At 37.2% G+C, this 13,007-nt stretch overlaps 1 protein-coding gene across 14 annotated transcripts in view; it reads left to right on the plus strand.

The window, feature by feature from the left end:
- Positions 1–1,737: 1,737 nt before the first annotated feature.
- SETD5 (SET domain containing 5) overlaps positions 1,738–13,007 on the plus strand; it is a 53,610-nt gene continuing 42,340 nt past the window's right edge. For 3 of the 14 annotated variants that reach the window (XM_012471233.3, XM_064361959.1, XM_012471285.3), the window contains exons 1-4: positions 3,123–3,877; positions 8,133–8,319; positions 9,114–9,338; positions 12,628–12,820. In XM_012471233.3, coding sequence (XP_012326656.1) covers positions 12,729–12,820 — 92 coding nt within the window. In that variant the 5' untranslated portion in view covers positions 3,123–3,877; positions 8,133–8,319; positions 9,114–9,338; positions 12,628–12,728. Of the gene's footprint in view, positions 2,611–3,119; positions 3,891–8,132; positions 8,320–9,113; positions 9,339–12,627; positions 12,821–13,007 lie in introns of those variants that run through there. The other 11 variants (XM_064361961.1, XM_012471306.3, XM_012471241.3 and 8 more) reach the window with 10 other exon arrangements.

The raw sequence follows: 13,007 nt of genomic DNA on the forward strand, positions 1-13,007 counted from the left end.
GCAATGTGGTTTGCCCTCCCCATCACCTATATCTGGCATTTCTTCCCATGTTATCCTTCCCCAACTCCCCACCCCCCACTCTCCCTCCCCTAGTTCCCACCTACAGACCTCAGCGTGTGATGCTCCCCTCCCTGTGTCCATGTGTTCTCATTGTTCAACACCCGCCTGTGAGTGAGAACATGTGGTGTTGGATTTAACCAGAAAGTTATTTAAGCTCTTACTTGCCACAGACGCTAGTCTGTGTGCACCTATGAGTCAGCACAACAGGTATTATTTTTTTGTTGTACAGATGAGAAAACTGAGACTTTGAGACATTCTATGAATTACCTAAGCTAATTGGCAGCAGTGCCAGGATTCATAGAAATTTGGAGCAGGAAGAAACACAATGAAGATTTTACTTTGAGGAATTTAGGGTTCATCTATGTAAAGTGATTTTTCTGAGGTCACTAATTATGTTGTAGGCTAGAACTCAAGTTTCCTAACTCCTAATATAGTGCCTTTCTTTTTTTTTCTTTCTTTATTTTTTTAAGAGATGGGACTTACTATGTTGCCCAGGCCAGTGTCAAACTCCTGGGCTCAAGTGTTCCTCCTGCCTTGGCCTCCCAAAGTGCTGGGATTACAGGTGCGACCCACTGTGCCTGGCCTCTAATAGTGCTTTTTCCTAGCATACTTTTTCTTCTTCTAAGGTAAAAGGCTATATGTCGTAGTATCGCTGCAGTGATTTTACTTGAGATATTTGACTTTGAGATGGAGATGGAAGATAAGTACATCTTCCATCATTCTCACATTCATTCTCATACAAGTCGGTCATGTAGATAAAATGTAGTCATATATTTATTGTATTCTGGACTGTTCTGTGATTTAAAAATTAAGTAGAGAGTAAAAATCATCATGCTGAAAAACCTAATATTCTTTTACCATTTCCCATTTTTGCTATTTTGTAAAGTCATTCAAAAGAGAAAGAACTGTAGATGTATTTAAGAAGAAATTCAGCCTATATGTAAAAACAAAATTTTGAATAATCAAGTTCAGAAATTGGATTTTAAAAAATTTATTAGCAACTTTAACCCTTTTGAAATAGTCTCAAAAAGGTTTTTCTCTTTCCTGAATTGAATTTATTCATTTATTGACCTATTATAGATTTTTTCTTTTTTTTAGTGCTTCAGAGCTATTCTGTATATCTGTTCATTTTCGTTATTTAATAGTATATAGAAGTAGTAGATTGGGCTGAATATATTTATTTCAGGATCTATCTTAGATATTTGTGTTTTTTCATGAATCCTAGTTTAAGGGTTATTGCTTTCAAAAGGAAGAAATTTGGTTTATCATGGCTGTTGGCTAGTTGAAGTTTAGAGAACTGCTGTATACGGGATCTTTAGTGAGAAAAAAAATAATTTTTTATGCTTTTATAATACCATGTGAAAAATCTGATACCAAAACTTCTGAAAAAGAAACCAGGCCTGGGAGATGAGGATTCTAGGGAAGATTATTTTTAAGTTAGATTCTAAATTAGTAAATTGTGGGTAATAAGATGAAAATCTGATCCTTCAGTAAGTTCTGAAGTAATATTGCTGCCCTTCAAAGAAAAAGTGAGTGTTATAAGTACTGTTGTGAGATGATACTGCTCGGTCTACCCTTTGTGTCAGCCTAAGCAAGATTAGATTTTCTCTTTTCTGTAAAAGATGCCAATATTTAATATTTACTTTTATCTAATTTAAAAAATATGAAATATACCTTTTCGTCTCTGAATTAGAATGTGTATATATTTATCTTTACTTTGAAATATTATTGTTGGATGAAAGATTTCAGAGCAATTTTTATGCTTAGGGAAGAATCTGCCTCCCAAAAAAGGTTTTCTTAGAGAATGAGGAAAATAAGTATAAATTTTTGTATTTGTGTTAATATCACTGTTAAATGATTGGATAATTATATTTATAGAAGTAAAAAATGCTCAGTATTTTATCTCACGTTAATGGATATTGTACAGCCAAAGGAATTAACAGAAAAAGGACACTGAGAAAATGGCTTGTTCTTATGTATCTAAATATATACTATGTTCACTTATGTTTTGTCAGACACTGAAATTGAGGAAGAAAGATTTGGCGTTCTGGTGGTTTATGGAGAGAGTTGATCAGAGATTACTCCTTGGCTGAGTTGCCGTCTGCATAGGCTGTTAACAATTGTTTCTCTGGCAGCAGATCTTGTTCATCAGGATTGCATCATTTCTGGGAGAATGGCCAAGGTCCACAGCCTCAGTACAAAGACTGTCTGAAGCATATGAGGCCTGTTCTCTTTCTGAAGCGGCACTCCTCTTCCTGCCAGTCCTCTTCACAGGATTACTGAAGCAGACTTGTTCTGAATTTCTTTCATTGGATTGGTTGCTTATTGGACTCTTGTCTCCCAGCTGCTTCCGCCTCACCTGTCTGATGCAATTTCTTCTTCTGAAATCTCTGTTGGAATTGTTCATAAAACACTTTTTGTTTGTCTTCTCTGAAAGTGACCAGGCAGATCATACAGGTCTTGTGCTTTCAGCAAGTCATAGAGAGAAGAGACTGTCAGAATGATGATACAGAGACTGTTGGCCATTTCTGAACCCAATTAAAAAGATGGGTAATTAAGAAACATTTCTGGCATGTTTTATTTAACATCCTTTTCCCTAGAAACTGTATGTAAATGGCACCTCCTAAAGAGAGTACTCGGTACTGGAAGATACAGACTGCATCTGTTTCTGAATCCAAGAACTTACTAGTGTTCCTGTGGATTCTAATGGATTGTTCTAGAAATAGTTAATAAGAAATTGAAATTCTGATGCATTTTCTCCCTACTGTACACTCACACCTATTTCTTTTTTCTTCCTTTCCTTTTTTCTTATTTGCTATTGCTTATTCCTTGATTTACTTTATTTCTTCCTTCCTTTTACTGTACTTTGATACTTTTTATTTCTCTAATAATTCTGGATATACTATTTTAAATTGTTTCTAAAGAATAGTTTATTTTCCAGTTTTTTAAAATTAGACATCATAAAACAACATAAATAAATCTAATGCTTGGTCATTGTAATCCTATGAACAGCTCTTTTCGTGTTTATGATATATTAATCTTTAAGATGTTAACAACTCATTCTGGCTAGTGTTAAATTTGACTTTATGGAAAAAACACCAGACTTAAAGGGTGTATTTTCCCCCCAAAGTCCTGGGTCACTTACTTTCCCTTCCTTTTTGGATGGTAGAAAATTAAACCCCATTTTTCAAGCATGTTTCCATTTGACCACAAATAGAATTGACTCCCTTTTATCACTCTTTTTTTTAATAGGACTAGAAACTAGAGGGTGTAGAATGAGGGGAAAGAAAGGAGTGATAAATATGGACTTGTAATTTAATGGGTGGCGATGGGCCCTTGTCTGGCTGGAGAGTTGTCTGGCATCAGGTTAAAGAAAGGTCTCTGCATTTGGGAAGGGTTCAGTGGAGAAGAGAAGCACATCTAAAGAAAGAGAGAAAGAAGGGGTCCCTTGGAAAATGAGAAATAATTCTAATATGAAGAAGGGGAAGAATTAGCCAGTGACATAAGTATTTACCATTTAAGTCAAATAATTTCTTTCCCTACCCTCTAGTTTCTCGCTTTATGGAAAAATAAAAGATTAAAGGGCAAAAATTTAGTGCTGGATGGACATAAGGTGGTAAACATGATAGTATAGATTTAGGATGGTCAAACAAAACTATACAGAAACAAAATTATCATTAGTATAGCCATAGGATTCCATTCTGTGTGTTCATCAGTGTTATTTCTTTCTATACTAATTGGTGTCTCAACTTTTTCTAGGTCATCAGAACTACTAGCAGATAATTTTGGGGGACTTCATATTCAGAAGTCTATAAAGGTGACTGACCCAAGTAAATCCTTTTAATTTCTGTTTTATTTTTTTGCATTCTAATGAATCCTAGAATTATGTTGTAGTAAATGGTGATTATAATTTACTTAGCAAATATTTCTTGAACTTCTCTATGTGTCAGTCATTATTCTGGCCATTGAAACTACAGCAGTGTTTCAATAAAACAGACAAAAATTCATGTCCTCATAGAGTTTATATTCTGGTAGGAAAAAACAGACATTATAATAAGAAAATACTGCATTTAGATGATGTGTTAAAGTTTCCTCAGTTAACATTTTAATTGCTATAGTTTACAGAGAGTTACTTAGGGAAGGAACTATTCTTAGGGTTATATTTGAGAAATTTGGGGTTATTAACAGAATTTGAATTAAGAAGCCTCATTAAAGCATTAGTTAGGATGAGATACTCAAGCTAACCTATTCTGGTAGCTTTCATCAGAAGAGTAGAACAGTCATGCTAAACTAGACACAAGGAAAATGGAAGAATTTTTATGAAACAGAAATTTATAGTTATCAACTTAACATTTGTTTTTTTGAGATGGAGTTTCATTCTTGTTGCCCAGACTGGAGTGCAATAGTGTGATCTCAGCTCACTGCAACCTCTGGCTCCTGGGTTCAAGTGATTCTTTTGCCTCAGCCTCCCAAGTAGCTGGGATTACAGGTGCCTGCCACCATGCCTGGCTGATTTTTTTGTATTTTTAGTAGAGACAGGGTTTCACCATGTTGGCCAGGGTGATCTTGAACTCCAGACCCCAGGTGATCAGCCCATCTCAGCCTCCCAAAGTGCTGGGATTAAAGGCCTGAGCCACCGCGCCTGGACAACTTAATGTTTCATAAAGTTATTTATCTCTGTCCAAAATACCTGGGTTGGTATTTAATTAGTGAATTTAGCAATCATTTATTAACTCATTAAGATGTTATCTGAAGTAACTTTTCCATCTTTTCCTTTTAGAATATCTTTTAAAAATTGCTCTAGGAAAAATATCATGTATCAGCTTAGGTTTATAACTTGTCTTTTATCTAGAAACTGTACTTTTTTTTTTCTTTTTTTTTAGACAGAGTCTCACTCTTGCTCAGGCCAGAGTGCAGTGATGCCATCTCAGCTCATTGCATTCTCTGCCTCCCAGGTTCAAATGATTCTCATGCCTCAGCCTCCCAAGTAGCTGGGATCACAAGCATGTGCCAACACGCCCGGCTAATTTTTTTATTTTTAGTAGGGATGGGGTTTCACCATGAAACCATACATTTTCTAAATGGGCATACAATAGTAATGACTACAACAAAGGGTTTTTAATGATGTTGAGTAAGGTTTTTAGTTTAAGTCTTTTACTAAAAATATAACACAATTCAGATTCCTTTTACTGATCGGGGAGGTGTGATGATAATCAGACTTAGGATTATCTGGTAAGACAGCTTTGGGGCTTTTAAAAAATCTGAATTATACAATGTTATTAATAGAGTTGTAACCATCAGCCCCCAGTATGTAACTATGTCTTTTTGGGTTTACTTGATGAGTGTTCTTGTTTTATCATTTACAGATTTTACTTCAGTTTCCCAAAGGCTTAGAAGATGTACTGCCAAAGTCTCTGTTTGGATATACTGTTAGGGAAAGGAAACATTTGTGTGTAAGATTGGCCTAAAGGCAGAAAACTTTATCAGTCCCCTTTTTCTTTTTTTTGGAGACAGGGTCTCACTTTATTGCCCACGCTGAGTGCAGTGGCACAATCTCAGCTCACCACAACCTCCACCACCCAAGCTCAAGCAGTCCTCCCACCTCAGCCTCCTCTGTAGCTGGGATTGACTACAGGTTCATGCTACCACACCAGATTTTGAGACTGAGTCTCACTCTGTCGCCCAGGCTGGAGTGCAGTGGTGCAATCTTGGCTCACTGCAACCTCCACCTCCCAGGTTCAAGCACTTCTCCTGCCTCAGCCTCCTGAGTAGCTGGGATTACCAGCATGCACCACCACGCCCAGCTAATTTTTGTATCTTTAGTAGAGATGGGGTTTCACCAGGTTGGCCGGCTAAACTCCTGACCTCAAGTGATCCACCCGCCTCGGCCTCCCACAATGCTGGGATTACAGGCGTGAGCCACTACGCCCGGCCCACACCAGGTAATTTTTGTATTTTTAGTAGAGACAGGGTCTCGCCACATTGCCCAGGCTGGTCTTGAACTCAAGCTCAAGCAATCCACCTGCCTCAGCCTCCTGAAGAGCTGGGATGACAGGAATGAGCCACCACGAGCAGCCCAGTCATTCCCCAGCCCAGCTATATGTTAACCTCCAGTTGGGTAGGAACAGGTGTGTTGTCACACCCAGAGGTCTCACTTCATCTTCCAGGCTGGAGCGCAGTAGCGTGATTATGGCTCACCTCAACCTCGGCCTCCTGCACTCAGGTGATCCTCCCACCTCAGCTCCCAAGTAGCTGGAACTGAGGCACATCACCATGGCTGGCTAATTTTTTTTTTTTTTTTTTTTTTTAACTATTTTTGTAGAGTTGGGGTCTCACTATGTTTCGGCTGGTCTCAAATTCCTGGGCTCAAGTGATCCTCCCACCTTGGCCTCCTAAAATGCCGGGATTACAGTTGTGAACCACTGTACCCAGCGCACAAGTTTTTTTTTATTTGCATTAATCTTTGTCTATCAAAGTAAGATTCGAGCATCTCAGACCATCTACCATTTAAAATTTACGTTAACCGACCTGGCATGGTGGCTCACGCCTATAATCCCCGCACTTTGGGAGGCTGAGGTGGGTGGAACACCGAGGTCAGAAGTTTGAGACTGCCTGGCCAACATAGTGAAACCTCATCTCTACTAAAAGTACAAAAATTAGCCAGGCATGGTGGCGGGCACCTGTAGTCCCAGCTACTCAGGAAGCTGAGGTGGGAGAATCTCTTGAATGTAGGAGGCGGAGGTTGCATTGAGCCGAGATTGCGCCATTACACTCCAGTCTGGGCAACAAAAGTGAAACTGTATAAAAAAATAAAAATTTTACATTAACCCCCTGGGTTGACTCAGTTGGTATCATGTCCTTTTCATTCCTTTAGTTTTTTTAGTATTAATAATTGTTCTAATGTCTTGTTTTATTACGAATCAGTATATCAGTCATGACTCTCTTTGTAGTCTTTTGCAAAAGTCCTTATTAACATGGGTCATTGACATTCACATTGACTTCATTCCCCCCAAATAAAATGCTTTATTCTTCTAATGTTTTTTATACACTACTATAAAACTAATGTAAAGTCACACAAAGAAAACTTTTTTGCCTCCACACCGTAACTCCAAATCTCTTAATCTATTTTTGCATTTTTTTTTATACTTCAGTTATTTCTGAGTCTTTCTGTTCCCAAATTCCACTGGTTTATGGTCACCATGTCAAGCTATCCTCACTGCTTTTTCATACACAATTCTTAAGTCTTTATCATGAAACTGTACTCTTCATGATTTGGGGTTTTTTGTTGTTGTTGTTTTTAAAAAACAATCTAGACTATTTTTTAGAGCAGTTTGAGGTTCACAGGAAAATTCATCAAGAGATACAGAGATTTCCTATGCACCCTCTGCACCCACGCACACATAGCCTCCTCCTGGTTTATATTTTTGTTCATATCTAGCAGTGTATTGTTGCCCCACAAATAAAGTTGCTAAGATGATTGCATCTTCTCCCAAAATTATAGTTAAGATGATTTAAAAGAAGGATGAGAGTTTTCAGTGACAAAAGAAGGCAGTAAGAAACAGCTCTTTGCAATCCAGTATAAGCAACAAATTGATCTCTTTTAATTTGGAAGAAATAACAGCATTGACTACTTGTGAAACTGCATTTAATTGTGGCCTAGGAAAAAAGCTTCAGTGAAGATCTTGATTTTTTAAAAGAGTTTAGGTAAACTAGGATATTTCTAATAACCATCCTATGTCTTAAAACTTGTTTGCTAGATCCTAGGCTGCCAGAAAATTTTGTTTGGGAAGTTTTAGAATGGGCAGAATGCTAGTTAGTGAGATGAGCAGAGTCTTTCTTCCCTTTCTACTGAAAAGTAAAATAAAATGTAATCGTAACTTTTTGCCACCTCATTTTGTGGAATATTAATGAAATGCATAATAAACATGGGACACTGTAGCTATATTTATTTTATAATTATCCCTTAAAAGCCTTGTTCAAGAAAGCAGAAAAATATTCAGTAGCATTTAAGATAAAGAACTACTTGATAACTAGGTATTTATTTTACTAGATATTTTCCTTTTCTGTTGCAGGATTCCTCATGTCCATAACATGTTGGATGAGGCTCTGCAGCTCACCCCCACTCTCAGAGTGGTCAGTCTCCATTAAGTGGACCCCGTGATTTCCAAACTCTGCTGTGTTGGACGTCATGAGCATTGCAATCCCTCTGGGAGTCACCACACCAGATACATCCTACTCAGATATGGCTGCTGGATCAGAGTAAGTGCTACTTTCTAGGTAGTAGGTACATTGCCAGTCTGTGTGGAGACAACTTTCTTTTGGATAGCTAATAAGATAATATGTAGTATTTTCTTAACATTAGACCTTTCCCTTTTCACCCATTGAAGCTGGAGGAAAAAAGAAATTAGAAGGGGAAGGAAGAGTTTTCAGAGGGGTATTTCTGGGCAAATAATGAATAGAACCAGAGTTGCAAAGTAGGAATTCATTTTCATTTGTTTTGATGGGTGGGGAAGATTTAAATAAAGTAGGTATTACTACCTGCTTCTGTAGAATTAATGATTATCCTGATGGAGGGAGATAAGGAAGTGTTCTTTCCAACTGATTTTCCTTGAAGTCCTCTTCCTATGTACTTCCCATTGTTCTAGAGTAAAGGGGCTAAAACTATATGGGCAGGTTGCCTAGGCCTTCTGATATCTGGGGTAGAAAACATGGAGAGCCATGTCATCAGTTTTTTTATAATATTCGTTGCCTAGAAAGAGGACCTTCAAAATCAGTGGTACCAAACTTTTTTTTCAGCTAAGAGCAGCTTTAGGAATTCAGTTTGTCCAAAGGCCCAATCCCTAAAATTATACTCTCAATTCTTAAAGAATTTAAATGCCAAATAACAATGAAGGTAGGCCTTCATTATACCACTTTATATATATTATTCACAGTTTTAAAAATTTTAGCCTTTTTGTATCCCTTATCTTTTAAGTTGTCCAAGATTCCCCCTGCTCACAGATTCCCCCTCTTGTCCTTTTACCTCCCTTGTACCCAATCTTCCTTGCTTACAGAAAGGAAGTGGAAGCCCCCTACCTTTCAAGACGAAGTGGCACTACACCAGGATGTGAAAGTCCAGCGAAAGAGACCCAAGGGGCCTAGGGGGCAGCACACCCCCAGAAGCCAAGTCTATTCCAGGCAGTACCAGGGATTAGGGTCTGGGCTGGAAAAATCCTGGTGTTTTGAATATGTTCAGGTCCAGTTCAGACTCTTGATCCCACAGCCACTTCTTGAGTGAGGTGGGTGTTGCTCTAATTCCCCTGTTTCTCTTGCCATTTTCACAGTCCCTGGGGATTCTTCCCCCTTCAGCAGAGCAAAGCAACTGTACCAGATTTCTGGGTTGAATGGCATCCCTGATTAATAGTGGTTTTCTTCCTTAAAACAGAATATTATTAAAGAGCATGTATATTTCTTCATAAAGCCACCTAATATAACTTACCTGTTTACTAAGTTCCATAAAGAGGAAGACTTAAAGCTACCCTAAGAAATAGTATATAATACTCTGGGGTAGTCTAAAATGGAAAGCAGTGTTTGAGCTTATTCCCATATAAAAAGGAAAAAGGAGGGTTGGGGGTGGGGAAGGGTTGATTTTGTTTCTTCTAGAGCTTTTTTTCTCTCTTTTTTTTTTTGCATGCAAAAGATATTTAATTATGTTAGTAACTGAGACTTCCCATTTTACAACTCTTTCCCGAAATAAAGTACTTGAAATTCTTCCTGCATTAGTAGGTAGCCCAGTTGTATTGTGTTTATAGGTTTTTATAAAGTCAGCTACTAACCTGCTACTATGTGCATTGTCTCATTATATAGATAGGTAGCATTAACATTTGTGAGAAATTTCAACAAAGAGGTTAAACAGATGTTTGGAATTAGTAGATAAGAGACCCAGAGCAGTTAATCTTACAATTGGTGTTCTCCCCAAAGTGTAGACATGATTCCCCATAAATACTGCTAGGGGGTCCAGGAGTAATTCCAGAAATAAAAATACTTCTGGTCTACAAATGAGATTGCATTGTCTCTATTAACACCACCATATCCTAGGATTTCCTGAAACATTTTCATCCACAATCTCTAGACAGATTTCTGATACTTTAATCATAACTAACTACATAGTTTGCCTTTCTACAAAGGAAAAGAATGTCAGTAACTAGCTTATGTACCATTCTGTTAAATCATTAATGATATTTATTAATGTTTCATCATGCCTATTTCACTGTTAAGATTAAACCTGGTATTAAGTGCAACATACTCAGCTAGACCTAGACTTCACCTCATGGGATTTAAAATCTGATGGCAACAATATGCAATATGCATTTATTTTTGTGTGTGTTTATAGGAAAATTTGTAGAAGTAACAAGACAAGCAAAGATTTTTCTGAATTTCCAACTCTGCCATAACAGAATCTCAGGCATTTTCCAAAAAATGGCATGATAGCAGCTGGTTGCATGTTGTACTTAGAACACAATTGATGGAGTATATCTGTTGTGAGCCTGGTTTCTGTGTATGTGTCCAATTCAGTGATAGGAGAAGAAAGACCATAATTACATTTGCATAAAGTGATTGTCTGCTAAAGAGATGTAATTCCATTATTCCAAATTTTAAATTCATATTTTAAAATATAAAACCGGTATATATATCAAGGAATATTTTAGGAAATCTTGTAGTTACCTGTCAGCGTCTAACTATGTATTTAATCAGTGACCAATATGGAAGTTGCAGAGTTTCTTCATCAGAAGATAGGAGGTTAAATTTTATATTTGGCATGCACAGCAATATAGTAAATGCTGTGCTTGACTAGTAAGTATTGTGCAATGGAATGGACTTTTAACCTCCACAATATACATTTTATTTTTATTCCCTAGACTTGCACATGAAGTGCATATGTTCATATTTACCCGTTTGGAGATGGGTAACGTAAAACCAGCATAGCTCCATCTCCATGGCCATCTTTGATTTCATGCAACTTTCCTTTATCCTGTCTTCCGCCCCGCCCCAAAAAAAATCCATTCCTAATAAACAGCTATCATGTTTCACCCCATGTGTTCAGTGGTACAAAATCTATATAAAATATTTACAGCTCTTTGGAATACTTGTTTATCTAGTAATGTACCTAGTAAATTAACAATGTTGTATAAATTTAATTACTTTCTTTTAACTATCCATCATAGAAACTAAATTATACCTTCATTTTATTAATGCTTGTCTACCTTTGGTTTCATTTAGGAAACCCCACCTGTTTCCTAATACTAAGAGATGAGTGCCTCTCAGTGAGCCATGTTCAGATCATCTTTTTCTTAAGAATACTGACCTGCATTCTTGATGTACCCCTTCCCCTGTTCCCATCTTGCAGACACTTTTAAGTAATAAAATGCATGCACCTCACTAACAGAGAATACTTTCCTCTGTCTAAAGTTCTTCTTCACCTAGAAATTTCCTTTGCTGTTATTAATAAGATCCCTTCTCACAGTTTTGGAGCATATAACTGGGTGAGTTGGATACATATCTCAGAATTTTCTTTGATCCCTCACTTCTCAATTGACATTGTACCACATTGAACTGCACACTTTATTCCTGCCTTACTATATATTGTATAACTTCAAGCAGGAAAAAAGGTCTGTTATTTCAAGCAAACAATATGCATTATTTGAGTCCCTGAAAGACCTATTAATCTCTAAGTTTGAGTTATACTAGTCACTAGAGTTCCTAATTTGTGAATCTGTGTTCTAAGCAATATAAATTACAAATCATTATTCTGTTCTGCAAAGTCATGCAGACTTTGTTTTTGAATTATCCTTCAGTATGCCGTGAAATCTAACCAGGTACAATCAGAATTGAGGTTCTTTCTTCCCATAAACCTGAATTTTATCCTTTGCCATCAAAGCCTTTTTATTGTAAAGGCTTGCATTAATTTTCTAACTTTGAGTACATGTATAATTCTACAATAATACATTGTGCTTGAATAGTTTATTTTCTACTCACAAAGGGTACAAAAAGATACTAAACCAAGCTTCTCACTAAGCATGGTTAATAAAGGTCTCAAATAATTTTCTTTAAAGGACCAAATGTCATCCTCGTTTCTATAGTGGAAAGAGCATAGACTTTGGAGTCAGACAGACTTTGTTTCAAATCTTAGCTGTGTCAATGTGTAACCTTGGGGAAGTCATGTAATCTCACCACCACATCTTCCCCCTCTGTAAAAATGGGGTATACACCATGTTTAGTGGTTGCCGAAATTAAATGAATTAATATATATACAAAGCACCTACCAAATAATGGGCAGTTCACAATGGTAGCCATTACTATTGTTATTATTTGTCACTAGACTAATAAAACTTTCCAGTTTAGTTTTTATTATCTTGAAGTTCTATGGTATTATCATGCAGCTGATAAATAGTTTTGTACTTAATATGCTTGCATGTCATTGGTGGATGAGAAATTATTACTCTAATATTTGAAAGGTTTTGGGGGTTCATCAAGATGAGAGGTATGATAAATATAAGATGCCATTGTTTTTACCTGTACTTTCTTCAGGGTATCCTGTCTTGGTAGTGAATGGAAGAGGGCCTGGTCCCTGGGGCAGTGCAGAAGGCACTTTCATCATCTCACTCACTGCAAATGTCATGTGAGGTTTCATGGAAGTATTAAGAGATCCAATTAAGAAGAATAGTTCTGAGTCTAAACCAGCCCAGAGTGGCTTCTCTAGGGGAAACTCCCCGCTCAGCTGGTACGTTTGTGTTTGTCATTAGGGACACCTTGTATCCCAGGTGCCTGCCTTCAGACATCTGCCTGTACTGGCTTCATGTTACACACAAGTCCACATTTAATAAGATTCCTACTGTTATTTATAGGCTTAGTTATGTTAATAAGATTGTTTCACTCTGAGTTCTTTCTCTTATCCTAGTGGCTAGTGG

The sequence above is a fragment of the Aotus nancymaae genome, unplaced genomic scaffold, assembly GCF_030222135.1.
Source record: "Aotus nancymaae isolate 86718 unplaced genomic scaffold, 86718_ANA_hifiasm-v0.15.2.pri h1tg000046l, whole genome shotgun sequence".
Classification (NCBI taxonomy): domain Eukaryota; kingdom Metazoa; phylum Chordata; class Mammalia; order Primates; family Aotidae; genus Aotus; species Aotus nancymaae.